Genomic DNA, 23,238 nt, shown 5'->3' with positions numbered 1-23,238 from the left:
AGGACAACTTCATCAGGATATCTTCATGGCATGAGGAGTGGGGATAGGACTCAGATCTTTGATAAGTCTTCTTGCAGCAGCCAGGAGGCATTGGCAGAAGTTGGATGAAGCTGGGTTCAGAGGGAACAAAACGAAATGGTCTTTCACACGAAGAGTGGAAGACCAGTGTAAATCTGTTGCCAAAGGACATTTTGGATGATAAAGGTTTATGAGAACTCAAGGTGAGACTGGATAAATACCTGGAATAGGAATTCACTTGAGAGCTACAAAGTACACAGATCTGAGGGAATGTTCCAAACTCAAAGCAGCTGGAGGCTGGCAGGACAGCTGAGAGAAAGCTTTACTTGGGCTTGCACTTCCTCTGGTGACCACTTGCAATCCTTGCTGAAAGCAAAATGTTGGGCTAGTTGGGCCCTTGGCCACATGGCCGTGTGTTCTTTTCTAAGGACGGAAAAAAGCAAGTAACCAAGGGAAGAAAAATATCTGCATACTTTCAACTCTTAAGTGTCTTAAATGCTTTTTTCCTGCTGGATGTTTTGAGAGGAGATACGCACATTGAATTACTGAGTGCTCACAACATGAATAGTCCAATCAGAGTCCCCTGTGGCAAAACTGCCAAGCAACCATAATGCAACTTACAGCTGTTCCTGAATAAAACCCACAGTTAAGTGTTGTGGAGTGATGAACTCCCTGTTTGTTTCCACATGTATTTGCATGTAAACATTGTCCCCACATTATCTGAAAGATCTTGGCAGCAACATAGACAACTGGGTGCCTCCAACCCAGCTCTGCCTTTGACCACTATCAGTGTTTGTGTTCCTGTTTAAATAAGATAATGGAGGGGGGTCGATAGAGCAAAGCTGTCTGTTTCATCTGGGTAGAAATTCTCATCCTGATATTTTACCAGAAGTAAGAATGCAGGGTTTTTTGTTTTGTTTTGTTTTTCCCAGTGAAGCTTGTTTGGAGATTCTAGAATACCCCTCCTTTTTAAAATCCTTTGTATTGAAATTAAAAGTTATTGCAGAGTAAAATCCATGGAAAGACTAAGGGGGGGGGGGGGGGCGGGGGGGGGAGGGGGGTGTTGAAAATCTCCTCTCCAGAGGTTAAACCTTTCCTCCCCTGCTAGGTAGTTTCTTTTGTTTTGTTTTTCTCTGCTTTGCCTTTGTTTGTGGCTTTCTCCCACTTGGCTCCGACGGAATTCGCTGCGTTTCTCACGCACAGAACCAGGCAGACCGTCCCTAGGTTCATGCTGAGGATCTCTGTAAAATTTTCCGAGCCGAAGGGAGTCACATTTACAGCCCGTGTGGGGGTGGCGAGGAGAGTAGGGGTATCAGCGCAACAGGGGCTCTGCCTCCTGAGCCGCGGTGCCGCTCAGTTCAGCTGAGCACTCGCAGGCTGTGTAATTAACCGGGGAGGCAGTGAATTAAATCTTTGTAAAGCCCACCGAGTGGTGGTGGGGGTTCCTGCGAGCTCTTTTCCAACCGGTCTCAGGCGGCTGGGATAACATCAACCACAGCAGCAACGGCGGCGAGCGAGAAGCGGGGAGAGCCGAGCCCCGCTCGGTGCGAGTGCTCCCGCCGGCCGATGGACAAGCTCCGCGGGGCCCGGCCGCTGCGGCTGCTGCTGCTCCTGGCGCTGCTGCCTGCGCTCCGGAGCCAAGGTAAGTGCGGGCGGCGGGAACCCGGCGGGCTGCCCGAGGGGTGAGTGGGACCTCGGGGCGGGAGGAAGTTTAGGGCGAGGGGCCGCCAGGCTTCCCTGCTGCTTTCACCCCCTCCTCCTCGCCCGCGCCCCTGGACGTCCCGGCTAGACTTCAAAGCGCCGCTGCCACGTTCCTGCGTGGAGAAAGGCGTGGCGAGCACCGCGCCCGAGCTCCGGGCCGGCAGGTTAGCTGTGCCGCCCAGGGCGCGGGGCCGCTGAGCGAGCCGCGGCGGAGCTCCGACGGCGGCCCAAGGGGATCTACAGCCACGGAGCAGCGACGGGAGGGGTGCCCCGAGGCCGGCCTCGGGGAGAGGGCAGGTGTGAGCCGCACCCCAAAAGCGGGACGTGGGTCCGAGGCAGTGAGGCGGGGTGCGGGACTGTTAAGAGGCAGAATGCGAAGCGTCCGAGAGGAGTTGCTGAGGAAGGCGAGGACCTGGGTCCTGGCCGTGTATCTGTACCGTGCACGTATTACCGCATCAAAGGAGGATATCTGATATCAATCGGCAGAGTATACCAAAGTATAACTGCTAAGGTATGTCGGAGCTGTGACGGTGAGTTCGTCGCAGCTAGCGGTTAGGTGGCATCCGTCCGACCAACCCTGAGGGGCCGTGCAGAGCCCAGGCTGGATCATCCTGCACGCCTTGAAAACGTTTACAAACACATGGCCCCTCGGCCTAACGACGCCAGACAAAAGCCGGTGAGGTAATTTATTATTTACTATCGCAGCATTTTGGCTCTTGGATTTCCCAATTGCACAGCAGTCGTCACGGCCGTCCTTTGAAATAGTTGCCTTGGATGGAGATGTAAGCCACTCCTTTTAAAGACGGAGGCACCAGAATAGGGAAGGGTTGGAAAGCAAAGTTTAGTACTGAACGCCCACTCAAGCTTCTACTTTCTTTCTGAGGACAGAGTACATTGTAGCTCTGATGCTTCACAATGTAGGGACGTGATAATATTGAATGCTGAAAATTGCTATAAGACACTGAATAACTTGATAGCTTCACTTTGTAATTCAGTGTATTTCAGCCTTAGCTAATTCGCTCCATTTTGGAAAAAAATGTAAGCCAGTAGAAATGTAATTTCTGTTTTTTGAAGTTTACTGCAAATTATAGACAAACTTGGCGATAAAGGGTATATCAGGTATTTATTCTCAAATAAAAATCAGAACTCTAATTTCACTGTCAATTGCTGTGTCTTTGGAATTCTAAAACAGTAAATTAGATAAAATTAAGTTTAAATGTCTAAAAGCAAACAATGATCTTTGCTTAGGATACTGCTCTTCAAGACTTTCCTCAGTGTAAATATTATTTGAAGATATAGATATGCTATAGAAATTATTAATAATTGTAATCACTGGAAGAGATTTTTTTTTCTGCTTTCTTTCACAAGGCCATCTGTGTTTTGCAGGCAAATGAACTAGTTCCATGGCAAGCTTACGTTGTTTTGAGTGTATGCTCTTTGGGGCAGAGTCTGTTTTCCTCTGTGAGAGCAGTGTAAAAAGGCTTGGGATAAAGGCAGTCTCCTGAGGGCTTCAATGATGCAATTGCCAAGTTACTTTATCAACATATTTCTGAAATACTGCCTCCTCATAAACTTGTTTCTTTCATTTTTCTCATTTGCTTTTATTTTCTAATGAATTATCAGATCATCAGTATCTATTACTTAAAGACCTGGGTCTAAGTTCAGAGGAACCGCCCAGTGCATGCGAAGATGGAATGCTTATAAGAATGAACATACTTAGATTTTATAATGCAACTTTATTTTACTTTAAGCATTGCATTTTTATTACAACAAGTTTTGCTTATGGTATAAACTGCCATCCTTACTGAAGAAAGATGGATTAATCACATCATCATGTCCAGTCATTGTAGAACAGTTCACCCTCTTGCTAAGTCTTTGACATGTCTTGGTGCTACAGACAGATAGTTTAACTCACTAAACATCTGGAAACATGTCTATTCAGTGTGAGCTTATAGTTTGTAATAAAAAAAAATGTTCCACTGAGTTTGTGGAATGAGTTTTATTTTAAGATCATGATTTTTACATGTGCTTTTATAGCAGTAAATTTATAAGAAATATGTGGGTGGAGTAGGACTTAAAAAAGGCTAGTTTTATTATTTTTTGTCTGCTATCATAGCTACAGTCTCCCTAATCAAAGAATCAGAGAATGGCTTTAAGATGATCTAGTTCCAACCCCCCTAAAAATCATACGCCACCAAAAAAACTAATTCTAAAACACGAGTGCTGTCTACCTCTAAATTAGTTTGCAGTTGAATTTCCTTTTAATAGACCATTTTCAGGCGTGATGTTTTATTGCAATCAGGGGAAGAGCAAAATGTTAAACTCTTGTTTTTCATCTCTGTAATTGAAAGCAGATGTGTTAGTCAAATCCAAGATGAAAATCCATAAACTAGCTTATCAAGTTACTGCAGTGTATTTATATGAGTCCTTAAGATTTCAGGCAAAATCTGATAGCATGTCAGTGGATTTTCAAAGTGTATTTATTTACTGTTTTGCCTATTCTGCAAGCTTGATATCAACACTACGTGTACTGTCAGTAAATAGTTGTGTCAAGACCAACTTGTTCAGCAGTATTTTTATAAGGATTTTTGAAAATGAAAGGTGAATCATAGTTCTTCCAGAATTTGACAGAAATAGTTACCTGGGACCATAAAAAAAAAAAAATTGTTCTCATGAATTATGGATAGACCTAAAGAAGTAGGCATCAAAATTGGTTTGATAAGCAGAATAAGTGTCTACTATCTCTGAACAATACTTGTAAAGAGCACAAGGGGAATGAGATAGAGAGTAGAAATGAGATAGAAAGAGATAGAAATGAGATAGAAAGAGAGAACTGTAATCTCAATAAAACAATAATGGTATGGTCAAGAGTTTTCATGGTAGGATGAAATGGCTTAGTATGAAAAAGATAAATAAACAAAACTCTGTGAATAGAAGTAGCTAAAAGTGGTGCTTGCCAATGGCAGGGAATAAGGAAAATGCAAGAAGTCAAGGAAGGAAGAAATTGGCAGATAATTTTAGCCAGAATAGACAAATGCTTTTGTAAAGCAGTCGTGTCAGGCATGTGTATTTACACGTGGATTAGATGAAAGGAAATGGGTCAGGAGCTAGGACTTTAATAGTTAAGTCATTACATGTAACTGGAAGAGTGGATAACATTACTCCAAGAAAAAATGTGTAAGTGGAGGCAGAAGACTAAGAAGACTCTGGAAAGTCAGAAATAACAGAGAGGTTGTCTACAAAGAAGTTAGTGAAGGAATTGATAGGAGCAAGAGGGAAAATATTGGAAGAGGTTGCATGAAGTGAAAAGAGTATGAAGGAGAGGAAGGGTCAAAGATAAGTGAAGAGTCCTAGAAGAACGTGACAAATTCCTGAGTGTAATATGGTGTTAATAAAATGTAGCTTAGAAACAGGAGTAGTCAAAATAGTGGCTACAAAGGCAGCATACTGGGTATTTTACAGTGACAGGGACACTGCATACAATAAGGGAAAAATTATGATAGTAACTTGCAAGTTTGTCAGACAGAATGATGATTCTTGTTCTGTTATATTCATCTCTGGCAACAAAGTAGGAACAACAGCACAGTAAGAGTTATGCTGAAATTATTAGTAAAAGTTGTGTTGAAATTCTTCTCTTGTTGACAGAATGCAATAATCTTTGGTGCTGATGCTTTCCTCAGTGCTCTGGCACATCTTCTAATGCAGTTCATGAAACTACTTGCCTTCAATTAAAATAAAAAGTAACACCTTTTTTTTCCAGCACTTGTGAGTCCCCTGTCTCTGCTTTTTGCTTAGTATAACCTACTTTCGACTTCTTAAAGGTCTGAGAAATTGTCCTCTGGTTTTCAAGTATGTGATGTTTGATCTAGGAAAGGAATGGAGTAAAAATTTTTAAATTCTCAGGAATTCTCATTCGATCTCATTTCATTTAATCAAATGCATTTAAGTTTCCTTCAGGGAGAGCTGAAAGCCACCTCTGATGAACATTTACATATTTCCTGCTCGATTCTAGGAAGCACGGGAGAGTCATTTTTGGAATTATGGTAGCGCCCACAAGCAACCAGTAGCTTGTAAGATGTTCCCTGCTAAGGAGCTTTTAATATTTACTGAGCTCTGGAACGATGTATTGTACAAATGATAACCAGCACTGCATCCATTTGAAATGTTACTGTCCTGTTCTGAAGCTCTTACTACTGGCTTTGTTCTGGGTTCAGAGTAGTGATTACTTCTAATGTCAGTACTGTGGAAGAAAATCTGTAAGAACTTAGATAGCAATTTGCAGTTCAACATATGTAATTTGACTGAGGAAAGTCTCATGTATGATGATTTTAGGAATGTCTCCAAGAGAGTCATTCCTAATTCACCTCTATAAAACTATATACAAATAATATTTTCTTCAGGTTCCCTCTATGTTTATTAGTTACTTGAACCTTGTCCCATTGTGCTGTACATTTTATCCAGTCTGTATAGTGTCTGCAGACTATTCTTTAAATATAGCAACAGTAGAAAATCAGTCCTTCATCATTGTCCATCTTAATCTTATATTTTCAATAACCATGTTTACGGAGTAGATGTATGTCACTTAAACAGTATATAAAAACATTATTATTCTTGCGTTTTCTCAGGTCAGATGAAAATAGAGAGATCCCGGTATGAAACTGATTTTTATGCAACCATTTTACATGAGGAGGTTTGAAATGAGAAATCAAGAGAAGGTAAAAAAAATTGTTCTTAAATGAGAAAGGAAAGAACACTTCTTAGGATTATCAGCACTCTGTGAGGTAGTTTTACTTTTAAAGTTCAAAGCAGAAGAAGCAGCCTCTCTTGATATTGACATGGACAACTGAAAAGAAGTCTGCCTAAAACTACCAAATTGTATGATTTCTGCCTGAGAGTAGCGGATATGACAAAATAACCTCTTATGGGCTTCTTCATCCTTGTTTTCTGTGGCATTTTGATATGTGTGTAGGATGCCTAATGGTTTTCCTGCAATAGGTGGAGGCTTTTCTAATTTTTTGAGTAGGCAATTGCCTTCTTTTTTGAAAGATTTTTTTATTAGAATTTAGGCAAAGTAAAAAAGAAACAAAGCCCTCACTTAGTATTTACTTTCTCTGTCAGAAGAAATATGGCATGTTACAAAAAAGCACTGCCTCCCTTATCACCAAACACATCAGCTACCTCATCCCCATCTGCCACCATCAACAGTTTTAAGAGCTTCATTTTATAGACTGCAAACAGACACACCTCATAAATTGAGGTTTGGCCATATTTGAAAAATCCTCATAATTGTGTGATGGCCACTGCTGGTGCTACCAGAGCCACATTCCCCATAAATGAGTGTTCTCCAGACCTAAGAAAATTTCCAGTAAAATGTTGGCTGTTTTAAAACCAACCACAAAGCACTCTAACATACCAGGCATTTCCTTTAGGGTGCTGCTACTTTAGTTAGTATGCTGGTTGGGTTTTCTCAGTAATCTCAGCTGTCCTTAAATAATCACACTCAGATGAGAATTCATCTGAAGGTAGAAACTGAAACCTTTAAAGGTGTTTGTAGAGAATATCCCCTTATGTAGCAATGGATGGATGTTGAGTGATTAGCTGTCAGTCCATAAGTTTTAAATATGCCCTTTCTGCCTGGAAGAGAGGCACCATTTTCACAGGTTCCCTCAGGGTAGCCTGAGGCAGCACTGAGAGGGCCAGCAGGTAGTGAAGCCAGGCCTTGTAGGGCACAGTAGATCCACTGGCTTGTGTTTTTGTTGGGAGGGCATACTGGCTTCAGGTTTTGTGCTATGAAGCTCAAGATGGTATCATAGAATCATAGAATGGCTTGAGTTGAATGGGATCTTAAAGATCATCTATTTCCAAGCCCCCTGCCTTGGATAGAGTTGCTTCCCACTAGGTCAGGCTGTCCAGGGCCCCATCTAACTTGACCTTGAACGTCTGCAGGGATGGAGTATCCAGTTTCTCTGGGCAGTGTGGGACACTACTTCACCACCTTCTGAGAAAAGAATTTTTTTCTAACATCTAATCTAGAATATTGCCTCTTTTAAGATCATTTCCCCTTGTTCTATCACTATCAGACTGTAAAAATCAGTCTCCCTCCTGCTGTATGAGTTCCCCTCAAATACTGGAAGGCAATAATGAAATCTCACTGGAGTCTTTTCTTCTCCAGACTGAATCAACCCAGCTCTCCCAACCTTTCGTTGTAGGAAAGATGCTCCAGCGCTCTTATCAGCTTTATGGCCCTCCTTTGCACCCTCTCTGACAGCTCCCTATCTTTCTTATGTTCAGACCCCAGGCCTGGATGCAGTACTTGTTAGGGAAACTGTAAGAGCAACTTAATGGAAGAGCTAAGAATAGGTAACTGTCCAAAGGCAACAAAGTTTGCAGCCTGTTTCTACTTCCAGCCCCCAGATAAATCCCTTATTTACCCACCCACCGTACTTTTATGTAAGAAGGGCTTGGCATTTCCCTCAGAGTGCTGAGAACAGTAGGAAAACTATGCATTCACTTTACTGTATGTGTAAGGGGGGGGAAGAAGTTAATTCCCTTAATTCCAGCTTCATTCTGAAGAAATCCAGCAAATACACCTTCTCATGCTGAGGATTGCTATGCTTTCCTTCACTGCCCCATTACTCTCAATTCAAAGTGTTTATTTCAGAGACTTGTGAGGCCAGATTTTCTTTTGTGTGTTTTTTTTTCTTTTGTGTGTTGTTCTCTTTCATCATTTCTCCCTCTTTGTGAGCCTATTCTTTAGGTTTACAAGCAAGATTAGATGCAAAAAGGCAGTCTTGTCCTGTTACTCTGTTACTAGTTGGACCTTTGAAATCAGCTTTCTACCCTTGTCTAAATGTGTCTCTGTGTGTATTTGATCCTTTATGCCGCCAGCCAGTGTTTGTGTTACCAGAAAGAGCTTTTCTACAGTTTGCAGTAAAGACAGACAAAAAATTGATGCTACAAATTCCAGTCACCTGTGCTTAACTGCTATCCCTGCTATTAGCCAGGTATCATTTCAACAACAATTGGTATGGCAGTGGCAGTGGCAGAGCTGGCCGAGCACAGTTTGTCTGCACTGAACCTATATCACAGTGAAGCCTTGGCCAAAGGGATATGCAGTTTCTCTGGGTCCATGAGGAGAGTATAAATATAAAGGGAGGTTGGGAGACAAAAAAAAAACAACAAAAAATTGCCAACTTGTAATTTTGAGGATCAAATTATGTATATAGACTTGCATTTTTTTCAGCTAGCAGTTACATATATGAGCACTACTGGTAAGGGAGTTTTTTGACAAGAAAGGTACGTTGTAGAAGCTGAAAATTATTTATCTAATTGGAAATCTAAACCAATGCAGGCCTGTTGTAAGGAAGAGTTCCAGAAATTCAGGATGATGTACTGTTGCTGAAACTTGTTGGACTGCTGCTGAGCTTTCACAGAATCTGTCTGCTGTCTGTAACTGCATATGCTGAGAAGTGAGAGTCATGTTCTGTTTTCTTGCATTCCATTAGTGATGAGTCTTACAGAGTAAATTGGTGTGCTTGGAAGATTGGAAACATCTTAGTAAGAAGTTGTGACTTTGACCCCTTGACTTGGACTTATTTCCAAATCTGTACCCTACTACAGCTGGTTGTGTGGGCTGGGGTGTCAGTGAATATCATGGTAACAATCACTTGTACTGAGGAACTGGAAGGCTTGAATAGCACAAACTTTGTAAGTCCACTTATGCTAAGATGTAGCTTTGGTTTGATAGTATTATCAGTGATTGCAGCTTTATAAGTGTTCCATAGATCAGCACTGAGTAATGAACAGCTATCTTAATTCTGGGTTCTGTGTAGGCTTTTCCATCTCGCAGTGCAGCTGCACAGAATAGTTGCTATTGTAGGTTGTTAATTAAAAAATCTGACCTTTTTTTGATCTAGCTGGGAAGCTAGTACCATGAGAATTGTCCAGTCTGCTTTACTCCTGCTTACTTTTTTTCCATGATTCTCAGAAGCAATTCAGGGTTTTTCATTCCAGGAATCAAGCTTTTGGATAATGTTCTCAAGCTTATCTTACTTTTACTGAAAGTATTAATCATAGCAGCTGAATAAGCAGTTATTACATCATAGAAGTCCAAAGTGATACAATTTTTTACAGAATTTGACCACGTTTTTCACTTTGAACTCCTTCACAGTATGGCAGTCCTTTAAGATTAGCAAACTACTTTTTAAAAAAAAAAAAACATATGCTGCTACATGTTTTGCCAGTGTCAGCATAATTCATAACTAGCAGATGAGTGCATCATGTGTGCAAAATGTTTTAATTACTGTGACCTTTAACTACTTGTTATCTGATAAGTCTCCTTCGTGACAGCTTTTATAAAATTAGAGATCTGAGTTCCAGCTGTGTTTCTTCTGTCCTTTTCCTTGAAGAGGACTCCTGGAACTTCTCTGAATGCTACGTGGACCACCTTAACATCAGGATAGCGATCCTAGCTGTTATATTAGCATGTAGAATTTTCACAACTCAAGTTCTCATGGCTGCCTTTGTGCACATACTTTTTTTACAGGGAAAAGGTGCTGATAGAGATGCTCTTGATTTTATTCAGATTAGGCTTGAATTTTCTCCTGAATTGGTCAAGTGACCTGCAAAATCACTATGTATGAATGAGAAGTAAATGTTGCTGTCTTAACAGGTCTTGGTTTTATCTTCATGTCTTTGTCTCATGATATCAAAAAGCTCAGTGATTCCTTCAGAAACTGTAACACGATGGACGACACAGTGTATTCCTGCATATTACAACTTTCCTGTAGAGTTCTTCTTTTCAAATAAAAGTGCATATTTCATCTGAATGCAAACAGTATCATCAGCCTTTTCCCAGAAATGTATTGTCTCTCAGATGCCTATGCCTGAGATTTCTTTGTCTTACTTGCATGTAGCATTATGCACTTGGCAAAACAGTTTTAGGGGCACCAGGTTCAGAAGATCAGTACTGTAATGTGTATTTGATCTCTGGCATTCCAGCACAGAGGGGTGCTACGAGCTGCTCGACTGCAGTAAAAGCCAAGTAGTTATATTCAGAAAGAAAAATTAACCATCTCTTTTAACACAGTGAGCGTGATGCCTTGAGATGTTGTCAAGGTAGTTTCAATTGTCTGCTTTCCACTACCTCTTCTTTCCAGGTGCTCTGTAAGATGAATTTCTGGTTATGTGAAGTGAGGACATACTGTGGCTGCCCCATGCTGTTGGTCCCCTGTAGAGGGTGAAGAAGGCACACATGGCCTCTATACAAACTGCTTGCCCAAGGACTTCCAACTGGGAGCCACATTAGTATACACACGTACAGTTCAATCCACAACACTGGAAAAATTACAAGACAATATGTCTATCCTGTTTCTAAATAATCATTAATAACAATGCAAAAAAAAATAAATTAAATTCCTTCACAGTCAGGAGATGAACCTTGAAGTGTGAGACATGCACTTTTAGAGATTTTGCAAGAATACAGTTTTATCCATGAATGACCATTTTTTTAAAGGCAAACTGTGGAGCAAAGCTAGAGAAAATGTTTTTCACTCTTTCATTGTTATGTATGAGAAGAAAGGCCTTGAGGGTGGAGTCCTTTTTTTTTTCTGCTTGTTTTCCATTTTCCCTAGTTCTCCAGAAAGTTCTGGCAGGATCTTTGGAGTATATGAATTCTGATGTCACAAAAAAACCAGGAGCTTGAACCACTGTTCTCCCTCCACAATCTATCCTGAAGCCTTCTTTTTCTGGACACACTTCTACAGAGGAAGTTGCTTAGCTTGGCCTGCTTTGAATTCTTTAGTTATTTGGTTGGAGTAGAGGTGTATTGCCAGAGCTGGGAGGAAGAATCTGTGTCCAGAGCCAGGGATTGTCCTTCTGGAGAGGAATTTGGCTGAAGACCCATTTGTACAAAGCCATGCAAAAGCCTGCAGCCAGCTCTCCACTTCAGTTAAATGTGTATCATTTTTCAGCATGAGTAAGATTAATTGCAGTCAACAGCACTAAAAAATATGATTATTTGTAACACACTGTAAGAAATTCAGTGCATGAAATTTTTGTTAGCAGTATACTGGCAGACAGAGAGCACCAGACAGGGTCCCCTATTCCCAAAGAGATCAGAAACAAATGTACTTTTTTCTCCACAGGCAGATATTTATTCACATGACAGATTTTCCCTGCATCATTATAAGCTGCAATTATCTTTCAGACACTGGCATAAATTTTGGACATACTGAGGAATTCAAGAGAAATATTGCCTTGACTTCAGAATTACAGTTTTGATCAGTATTTTGGATATGCAAGTAAGACTAGAAGAATGACCTGGGTCATTGAGTACAAAGCTCTCTTACAAGCTAACATTAAATGCAATTCCATTTAGAAATATAATGATTTTTTTATTAAAGAATGTTTGGTTTAGTTGATCCCATCATTCTGATTACTGTTTACCTCTATAATATTTGTTGACAGAAACCACATCCTTTTACAAACTTTACTTATCTAGGCTTCAAATAGTCTGTTTTTTTCTTTTAGCCTTCCCTCATATACCAGGGCTTTGATTCCTCTGACCATCCTCCCATCCTTTCTCTACACATTTTCCATTTTGACTGAATCTTTTATAAAGAGGGGTAGCAGAATTATTCTCAGTGGTTGAGAAATTTGCACAGTAGGAGTAGTAGTTTCCTTAAGGCTGCCTGCCCTTAGATGAATGATGCATCCTAAAGTCATATCTAACTTTTTTCCTTTTTGTGTTGAATTGTTTAGGTTGTAATCACTTGTCAGGAATATAGGTTATTCTCTGAAAGGAACTATGTAACTGGGGATGATGATCTTCCTGCTTTCAGCTGCTCCTTGCTGCTCCATGAATGAAAGTCTGCCAGTTGAGGAACTCATGCAAGTTCCTTCTAGTCTGTGTCAAAAATGTGATCATGAATGGATAAAATAACATTCTGATTTATTTTAATGACTTCAACAGTCTAGGAGGTGGATATGCAGACAGGTGTGGAAGGAGGCTGTAACCCTCAGACAGCAGGAGCACTTGGAGAATAACTTCATTACTAGTACATGGAGAACCAGAGGACACGGATGCATGTTCTTACCAGACTCTGCAGGAAGTCATGCAGCTCAAGGTGGTGTTGACTGCCATTGACACAGAGGCACTGATGGTCATGGTCATTTGCTCATGGGCAGCTTGGTGTCCACCAGGACACTCAGATCTTTCTCTGCAGAGCTGCTTTCTGGTTTATCAGGCCCTAGTGTGTACTGATGGAGTGATTTATTCCTCTTCAGATGCAGGACTTTGCATTTCCCTTTGTTGAATGTCATGAGGTTCCTCGCTGCCCAGTTCTCCAGCCTTCTGAGCTCCCTCTGGATGGCAGTATAACCATCTTGGGCATCAGCCACTCCTAGTCTTCTATCATCTGTGAACTTTCTGAAGATACCCACCTTCCCAGTGTTCGAGTCATTAGGGAAGTTGACCTGAAACCAGTATTGAGGCCTGAGGTATGCCACTAGTGACCTGCCTCCAGCTGGACTTGTGCCACTGACCTCAGTGCTTTCAACCTGTTCAGTTTTCAGTACACCTTGCTGTGGACTCCTAAAACCTCTTAAAACCTGTACACTGTCTCCTTATCTCTGAGGATGTACTGGGAGACAGTGTCAAAAGCCTTAGTGAAGCACAGGTAAACAGTAGCCACTGCTCTCCCTTGACCCACCAGGCTGGCCACGTCATTGTAGAAGGCTCAGAGGTTGGCTAAGCACATTTTTCCCTTCATAAATCCAAGCTGACTTCTTCAATTGCTTTCATATCCTCCTGTTCTGAAATGGTTTCCAGGAGGATTTTCTCCATCAGCTTCCCAGGTTGTGAGATGACACTGACAGATTTGTACTTTCCTGGATGTTCTCTCTTGCCTTTTCTGAAGATGGGGGAACATTTTTTTCTCCTGTTCTTCAGGAACTTTTTTCAGTCAAGGATAATCAGGAGTAGTTTCACAATGACATCAGCAAGCCCCTTCAGCACTCATGGGTACAACCCATGAGGTCAATTAGTCAAAATCAGATGAAACAAAGGTTGCATATTTGTTATACAAGGACCTGTTCAGTGTCTGGGCTGCAAGATAATTAATAGGAAAATGTGACTAATGTTTTATTCCAAGTTCTGATGCACCTGCTGTGCGGTGAACTTTTGCACTTGGAATATGAAGCAAACCTGTAGTGATTGTCAGTTCATTAATGGTATTTTGTTTTGTTCAATTAGAGAGTTCAGCAAAAATAATGCTCTACACAGATAATTATCTTAAGTATGCTTTTCCTCTGAGTTTCAGTGTTGGTATCTGTTGGTATCCGTATAATTTTTCTTTCATATGTTAAATTATTAAAACATTGTATACCTTTCTTTCTCTGTATATTTTTGCATTACAGATGTATTTTTGGGTGAAACAGATAAATTGGATGATAACCTCAGGAAAAAAAATAAAAAAAACAGTTCTGTAAATTAATTCATAATGAAACTCACCTTTCATATCATTCAGTTATTTGATTTATCATGTTTTCTTTTGGATATTGATGGTTCCTTATGACTACTGCCACCTTTGATAATAAAGAAGTGCAACGGGGCATACCTCTTTGTTTTAATTTTTATGTAATTTGTCTGAACTGTATTCTGCTGGTGTATCAGTCCTTGGTCTGTGTCTTTATTTGGAAGGATAAGGGAAACTGTGGTTTACTTCACAGATGAAGGAGTACGTTAGGCTTATTGCAAGGTATTAATGGATGTCTCATTGAGCCTTGGCTGCCTTTCTGGATGGGTGCACTATTCTGAGCATAGCTTAATAAATAGAGGGAAATAGAGGGAAAATGAACTCTCCCCCTTTCTTTAAACTGACAGATACAGTACTATTTATTAAGGTTGTATTAAATATATTGTGTTTTTCTTTCCTCGTTTCTGCAGATCTTTCGATGGAAGAATGCTGTGACAAGGGTGTTGAATGGGCAAACAAAAACAGAATATGCACTTCTCTACCATTAATTTCTGAGTCCAGAGAATGCAGGTATACTATTACATATTATACATTACATGAAAATATCCCTCTATGATGCTGGAACCATGGAAATGGCAGGTGTGAAAGCTGATTATGAGGTGAAGGATCTAGCTCTTAAATCAGAGTTTTTGAAATCCATCTTCTCCATCCTTGGAGGAACCTGAGGACTGAATTCACTTCTATTAAGTCTTTTAAATTTCTGCTGTTGATCTAGTGCAGAGTTACCCTACTCTAACCTGTTCATTGTGCACTGTGTCTCTTAGGTTTTCCACTGTATTGTGCCCACTGGGCTTGAACTCAGCCTATGGTCATTGTATCTCAGCATGGCTCTACTGATGTCAGCAGGGCATCTTCACTTTCTGCTGACTGAAAATGTAGCCTAAGTACAAACTGAATAGAAGTTTTTGAAGGAACAGCAGGTCATGCACATGAATAATATATAGACTGTGTACATGTATATATAAGACAATCTCTTAAAGCTGCTTCTTCTCTATGATGCCACACAGATAATTGTCTATAACTTAGCTGTATTTCTTGATGGGGAGCTTTGAGCTTAAGTCAAGGGGACTGCTAGTTACTGAAAGCATCTATCTTCTGTCAAATACATTCTATTGTGTAGAACAGTAACCTTTACTTAATGAATATATTTCTTAATTCAGATTAAACTTTATGCGATACTGATTTATTTTATGCTATATAAAAAATGAAATAATGAAGTTAAACCTTAAAATTAGTTGCACAGTAGTATTTTGGTCATACTCATTGTCACATATGATTGGAGACGTATTTTTTCTCTCAGTTTATGTTGTTTTTGCAATTGTTACATTACACTTGGTACATTTTATTTGTAAAGCTAACAGTTTGTGGTTGGTAGTTTGAGGGACAGCTTCACAGACAATTCTATACACTTTACATTGCCTCCTCTATCTTCTCAAGTAGATTGCAAAGTGATTTAACTTCAGTACTTGTAGAAGTGTTGGATAGATCTTTATTATGGAAAGAATGTTTCTCACAGTCCAGTCTGTTCATGTTTTCTGACTTCAGCATTTGTATTGGCATTGAAAGCAGTCTCTTCTGCAGAATAATTGACAGATAGGACTTAAATCCCAAGTTAGAAAATACTTGAAGAAGAGTTACAGACAAAACATGAGGGAAAAACAGGAAACCAAGTTTATTGAACAATCTGGGAGAAGAAATCTTTTTGATTATCATTTAATTACCCCGATCTGTGATTCTGCTGTAAATGTAATTCATTTTCAAAGTCTGCCATTTTAAAGAGTCTTTAGAACTTCATAGGAAAGCTGAAAAAACATTAATACCTTGGCTAACTTGTGTATAATTGTCATAATAAGTAAATTATAGTGATGTGATAGTAAATTAGAAATGGGTAAACTCACATATTCTATGAGAAGTATGAGCACTCAGTTGACAAAAATAGAAGTGGGTAAATTCGGCTGCATTTATTCATGGCTGTGGCATAAATAAACATAACTCCCCTTGAAGCTTGGCTCCATGCTAAAAAATGGCTAAGTAAAATTGGCACTCTTAACTACTTTCTTATTTTACTCCAGTTATGGTTGCAGACTGGCATATCTGCAAAATTTAAACAGAATCACTTTATGATGCCATTTTAGAGACGAAAGTAAGAGCCAAATTCTACTCTTTTTTTATTAGTGTAACTGGAGCCAGTATGAACAATGAGGGAACATGATTCCCTTTGCAAGCGTGCTTGGATAACAACACTGATTTTGCACATTCATTCCTATTGCATAGAGATGTGAGCAAAACCAAAACCAGATTCATTACATTTGCTGACATCTAGGCAGGGAGAATATGGCACAGAATATCTTATTGGTTGCAGATTTCGCAAAGAGCTTCAGATTACAAAGCCTGCTTTATATTTAGACACGTATGCAACAGGAGCTACTGGAGACCAGTCTGTCTGATGTCTGTCATTTACTTAATTGTTGAAAACACGGCTGGGATCTTGATCTGCATCATGATGTTGAACCGTCTAAAAAGCCCCTTGTTTAAACAGCCATGACCTCCCGGGTGTAGAATCCATTAATACTTTACACCAGAGGGTGCTTGGTTTGTCTCTCATGTGCAAACCAGTGCCATGTTCACTGGTTGTATGAGGAATAAGCTGCCTTATTGCATTACAGTGCACCCACTTGACCTTTTTCCAATCACTTAAAGCATTCATAGGAATCCAGAAGGATTTCCATGCAAACTCTGCCATTCTAGTAGCTGCAGATAGTTGTGGACTTCACTCCTTAGGATCCATCCCATGAAGTCCCTTGTGGTTGCTGAGGGCCTTGCCATCTGTGCAAGCAACACTGAATATGGGACAGTTTGTACTGCAGGTGTACATGCTATACCAAAGGTGAGCCAGCTGAAGTTCAGATGAATTCCTAGGATCAGTTTGTTACTTGGTTGCATGTAACTTGAATCACAGCTTCCAGCATAACCTCCAATCACATCTGCAATCTTTTATGGTGGTTTCTTGTTTACAAAGTGATATAACTCCTTACATTATCGCTCTTTAGAATGACAGTATTTTTTGTATGCTCTCATGACTCAGAAAGGGTGAACGTAGGGTTTTAATGAATGATGAATTTGGCTGTCATAACAGCAGCATTTTGCCCATTCATCCATTTTCTTGTAATGTGGTCAAACTCACAGCAGCTGGAAGCAGCTGCCATTTTTTTTTTTTTTTTTTGGAACTCAACCTGACCAATAAATCTTCCTTTCAAAATGTAGAGTTTCCCCGGCTCAGAACTCTTAGCAAATGAACATAATTCCTTTGCCAGAAATAGCATATCTTTATATGACAATTGCCTGCATAAAGTCTTTCTGGAATTACATTTGGAATAACATTATTCATAATCAGTTTTGCAAGAGTGCTTAGAAAAAAAGATGCACAACACTCTGCTAGTTGCGGCGCACAAACAGAGCAAAAAGGTGTTCCCAAGCAGAGACCAGCCATAGCACATGAATTCAGACCCAGACAGGAACACAAGGAGGTAATAAGACATGACTGTTTGGGGTGATAGGAACCAGATGTTTAAATGCTGGTGGATGGTTGTTGATTTATGCCATTGTAATCTTGGAAGAGCTTGAGACTTCAGACATCAAAATTGTGACAGTTTTGTGTCTGAAAAAGCTGTTTACTTCTTGAGAAATTTTCTTATTTGTCATCTCTTCTCGTAGCTTGCTAAGTATGCCTCAGTCATTTTCTGCTTTGCAATCAGGATAGAAGAACAATGCTATGCTGTGAGAGTTTTATTGCCACTCACGTAGGAAGATTTGCTTACTTCATCACATGTATAAAGGCAGAATCAGTCCTTTCTCTGCCACAAAGTCATCAGTATCATTTATTTATATGTATGGCTTCAGTATAATTTTACCTCTTTCCTTTGAGAAAACTTTTATCAAGTAAATTACAAAGCTTAGATATGGATTATAGCTGATTTATTTTGAGTCTTGTTAAATCAATGAGTTTTCAGTCCCTTGCTAATTTGCAACATATGATCAAATGTATGTGTTTTAATTGTTGTTAAATTCTTTACTTTCACCTGCCATATATCACTCATAATACCAGATCTTGCTCTAGCATGTTAAACTTTGAGCTGAAAGAATGAAGGCTGGAAGATTCAATTTGTACTTGCAAAATAATTCTAGAGTGGGATCCTTCCCTTTTTAAATCAGTTTAGTTTACTTTTAAAATATTTTGTCAAAGGCTTTTCATTATGCAAGCTATACAGATGTATGTCTAGCACCTAGCTTGAAGGCTAACAGGAGAGACAGAAAGGATAATGAAGAGATTTTGTTGCCTAAGCAAGAGTGACAATAAAATTGTTTTCAAAGCAAAGTTACAATGTTTTTATGGAAAGAAATAGAAAGAAAAATAGGTAATTAGGAAATCTACATTGGTTTTGGTGTATACCTTCTGTGAAGCATAATAATAAAGATGAAATGAAAAGTAATCATAGAATCATATTGCAGAACCATGGAACAGCTTAGGTTGAAAGAGAACTTAAAGATCATCTAGTTCTAAACCCCCTGCCAAGGTCAGGCTGCCCAGAACCCATTATAACCTGGCCTTGAATGCCTCCAAGGATGGGGATGTCCAGGTACCTGTCATCAGCCGCCCTCTCTTTGCCCACTGATCCTGTCACTTTATGACAAGGCATTTGGCTTGGTCTGGCATGATCTACCCTTGGTAACACAATGTCTGTCTCAGATCACCTCCTCATCATGCATATGTGTTAATGTAGCTTCCAAGAGGATCTGCTCCATGATCTCCCCAGGCACAGAGGCGAGGCTTCCTAGCCTACAGTTCCCCAGGTCTTCTTTTCTCCCTTTCTTGAAAATGACTGGTGTTTTCCTTTTTCACTCACCAGAGACTTCCTCTGACAGCTGTGATTTTTAAATATGATGGAGAGTGTATTGGCAACCACATCTGCCAGCTTCTTCAGGACCCTGGGATGCATGTCATCTGGTGCACATTTAGTATCATGAGGCAATTTTGGACTTGCCCTGCTCTTACAGTGGGAGGAACTTTGGTCCCCTAACCTCCTCCTTAAGGGTTCAGGGTCATGAGAAATGTGAGAAGCCTGACTGCTAGTAAAGACCAAGGCAAAGAACACATTAAGTCCCTCAGCCTTCTCCATGTCTGTTGTAGCCAGTTTTCCCTCCTCATTTATTAGAGTGTGTACATTCTCCTTTGCCTGCCTCTGCTGATCAATGTCTCTAAAGAAATCCTTCTTGTTATTTTTCACATCCCTCACCAAGTTTAGTTCCTCCTGCCCCTTGGCTTTCTTGATCCGCTCTCTGCATGTCCAGACAGCATTCCTATATTCTTCCTAGGCCACTCGTCTCTGCTTCCACTGCTGATACTTTATCTTCTTTTCCCTCAGTTTAGCCAGCAGGTCCTTGCTCAACCATGCTGGTTTCCTACCTCCTCTGCTTGATTTTTCCTGCTGGAGGATGTGGAGCTTTTGTGCTTAAAGAAAGGTATCCTTATAATGCTGCCATCTCTGTTTTGTTTTTTTGTCCCTGTGGATAATTTCACGGTGTTTTTGTTGTTGTTTTTCATAGAGAGAGATAAATCTGGATGTCCTACTAGCCATTAGATATGGTTCCTTTACTGTGAGGTAGAAAGTGAGTATGGATCATATTAGGGTGCAAGCTAGGGGAATACATAGCTTATCAAAGGTAGGGAGAGAGAATCTTCATTTCAAAGTCTTGGAGTCTAAATTGCTTCTGGTGACGTGCCATAGATATCAAAGAATGGCTTGGGCTGGGAGGGATCTTAAAGGTCATATAGTTCCAGCTCCCCCACCACCAGCATGGGAGCTGGAGAGCAAGGGAAAAAGGCTGGTCAGCTGTAGTGAGCAAATGAAGATTAAGATGAGTACTGTACAATTTTTGTAGTATTTTTCTCTGCCATCTTTCTAGGGTTTCTGCTGCTATTCTGCCACCACACAAGTGTTCACAGTCTCAAGCAATATTTGTTACCAATGTAACTTCACTGTCAGATTCGGGCAATTAAGCGTAATTTTATTGTTGCTGTTCTTAGAATGAACAAATGGTATTTTAATCTAGTATTTCCATTCAATTGGAAATTCCTTGTTACAGTTGAGCTGGGTCACATGACTTATGAATACAGCTGTGGGAAGCATTTTGAGAAACTTTTTTGTTATGGTTGCAATTGCCAATTTGTCAGGGATTTCAAAGAGATGCCTTGTATTTGAAAAAAGAAAAAGAGAAAAAAAGATGCCACACTGGAAATCAAACAGATCTACTGAAAAACTGCTGCTGTTTGTTTCTTTGTTTGTCTGTGGTCAACATCTCTAGCTCCTCAAGAGGACTAAAAGGATCTGTAAAGTCTCAGCTCCCACACTGTTAGGCCTGAAGCTCAGGTTTTACAGGCCTGCAGAGCCCTGACAGGCAGACCACCTCGGAGCTGGGCAGGGACTGGAAATTCTGCTTCAGAGGGAATTGCAGCAACAAAAAAGCTACATGTTCTTCCAGACTGGAACTAAATCAAATTTCAACAACTTCATATATTCTGCCAAATAAAGTTACCGTACTGGGCATAATTTCTAGCTATGACTTTAGAGTCTATTTTTGAATAATTTGTCCATGAAGCTTGCCTGACTTCTGTTCCTATGCCTTGACATTCCGTAGCTGTTTTTGTCCATGTGAGAGCTGCACTGTCAGACCACTACAAAATCGAGTAAATAAGAATTAGGAACGTCCAGGAACATAGCTTGGCATCCTTGTCTCAACAGCATGCACAGCAAAGCAGTCTAAGCCCCATATTAATGTATGGAATGCAATTGGTTTGTAAGATATGCAAGGCTTCCCGTACTGTGTGTTTCTTACAGACCTTTAACGTACCTGGACATGCCTTTAAAGTGCCTCTGTTGTACTAGGAATAAAATTAATTTAGCACCTTGGATTACTTTGGGAAATTTTCCCCTTAGAAACTCCTGCAACTTTATTCTCAGTGAACATCATTATCAGAAAATAGATATATACGTTTGTATCTTGTGTGCAGTCTGATTTGTTTCTCCTCTTATTTTTTTTTTTTTCTCCTGATCCCTGGTGTCTGTTACAGGAGATAGTGGTCAGACAGCATTAAGCCTCAAGCTCTACTGACAATGCTAGCCTGTAAAATAGTGTTGCATGTTAGAGGGGACCTATCTCCTTGTGTAGGTGACAGATATAGAGGAGTTTGAAGTCTCCTTGCTCAGAATTTTTCTACAGGAAGGAGGAGACATTTTTTCAATTCATTCAATGACATGAAGAATAAATGATTTTATGAGCAGCCAAAGTAACAAAACTGAGTTTCCTTCTTCACTGTCTTTCTTCTCCTCCTTACTGCAGTGCACTCTGTTTCTCAGTGTCCTTAGTATCTTCAATCCATGCCATGTTTCCATTTCTCCCACAGAGTGATGCTCTGAGCCTCCTGTAGTGTGTTGGACTTGTTTGAGCAAGGGTCAGCAAGTGCTGGTGTAATTGGCTGTAGGATTGTGGACTCTCAGCATCCAGAGCCTGACTTCCCTTTTCCATTAGTGGGAGATGCTGACTGGATTCTTATCATTCTCTGTTTAGTCACCAGCTGTGATAATGCTTACCAGATTGCAGTGTCCTAGAGTACTGTGGCAATTGTAGTTGAACTAGTTATCCATTTACTTCAAAAACTGTTTGAGACTGCAGGGTTCAGAGTTTAGTTGTATTAATGTATCACCTTAACTGTATTGTACAAGTCACCTAGACATTCTGTCTATGCCTAAACAATTTCACTCTGAAATTTCATGAATGTCCACAGGAACCTCTTTCCACATGATTAGTACAGGTGCTAATTGACAAACTCAGCTGCACGATCTGTTCTTGACTTACATGTGACATTGTTCTCTATTGCTTCCATGCTCTTGTCAGCATGACTCAGGTGCAGTGCTGTCGCAGCAAGCTGGAGGAGCACTACTGTTCAGATGGGATTGAATTTGCCAGTGTGCATGAGGAGTGTGACTCACACATTGGTGAAAATTCCACCTGTGAAGCTGAATACTTTAAGGTAAGATATCAGAGCTACTCCTATTCATCTGTTCAGAAATTGTATTGACTAGATTAGTATTAAGGTTAATCCCACAGGTCATGGTACTCAGTCCTGATGCACATAAACAGTTCTTCCCCACCTACGCCTCTTGTCTCAGTTAAGACAGTGAGCTTTGTGCTTCTTTGAGAGAACAGTCCCTCTTTGAGAGAAGCATAATTACATTTTAGCAAAGACAGATGGTAAATAAAAAAGGGTGGAAAGTCTCAAATGGATAATTGGCTAGGAAACTACTTTTGCATCAACACAGTGTAGGAGGGGATGGGTAAGAAACTCAGGATCATTTCAGACTTCAGATGTCATTAGAATTTCATTGCCTAAGATGGTGGTCTTAGGGGTAGGACTGAAGTAAATCCTCACAGTGCGCTTTATAATAATAATTAGTGTACATGTCCTTAGTTAGCAGACTTTGATTTACAGTTTAATTGAGACATCTGTAGGCTTATAATAGCAGCATTTGATACTAGAGTAAAAATGCTCATCAGTGACATCTTTAATCACATGTTCTATCCTCCACCTTCATTACTGTATTTATCTCTCTCTTCTTTTTTTGAAAATGATCATAGTCTTAATTCTGCAGAACATTTTTGGAAGAAAGTTCTACCAGTAAGTCTGTGACCTTGACCATGACCAGGTCATGGACAGTCTAGTGCTATTATAGATTTAATTCAGTGGTGGTGAAGATATGGGAGTGATTCACACTATTCATAAATGCTGAATGTTTTGGTATCATAGAATCACCAAGGTTGAAAAAGACCTCCACAATCATCCAGTCCAGTTGTCCACTGACCATCACCATTTCCCCACTAAATCATGTCCTTAGTACAACCTCTAAACATTTCTTGAACACCTCCA

At 40.2% G+C, this 23,238-nt stretch overlaps 1 protein-coding gene across 4 annotated transcripts in view; it reads left to right on the top strand.

The window, feature by feature from the left end:
* Nucleotides 1-921: 921 nt before the first annotated feature.
* The window catches only part of FBLN1 (fibulin 1), an 80,231-nt gene continuing 57,914 nt past the window's right edge, over nt 922-23,238 (top strand). Inside the window, exons 1-3 of one of the 4 annotated variants that reach the window (XM_065742393.1) lie at nt 922-1,660; nt 14,666-14,765; nt 22,209-22,344. In XM_065742393.1, the coding sequence (XP_065598465.1) occupies nt 1,585-1,660; nt 14,666-14,765; nt 22,209-22,344 (312 nt within the window). In that variant the 5' untranslated portion in view covers nt 922-1,584. Of the gene's footprint in view, nt 1,661-2,318; nt 2,401-14,665; nt 14,766-22,208; nt 22,345-23,238 lie in introns of those variants that run through there. The other 3 variants (XM_065742394.1, XM_065742395.1, XM_065742396.1) reach the window with 3 other exon arrangements.

This window comes from Cyrtonyx montezumae, unplaced genomic scaffold (assembly GCF_038088225.1).
Source record: "Cyrtonyx montezumae isolate F1298 unplaced genomic scaffold, pur_monq_1.0 scaffold_3, whole genome shotgun sequence".
NCBI lineage: Eukaryota > Metazoa > Chordata > Aves > Galliformes > Odontophoridae > Cyrtonyx > Cyrtonyx montezumae.
Note: the sequence above shows the minus strand (reverse complement) of the source record. Positions and strands in the feature narration are given on the sequence as shown.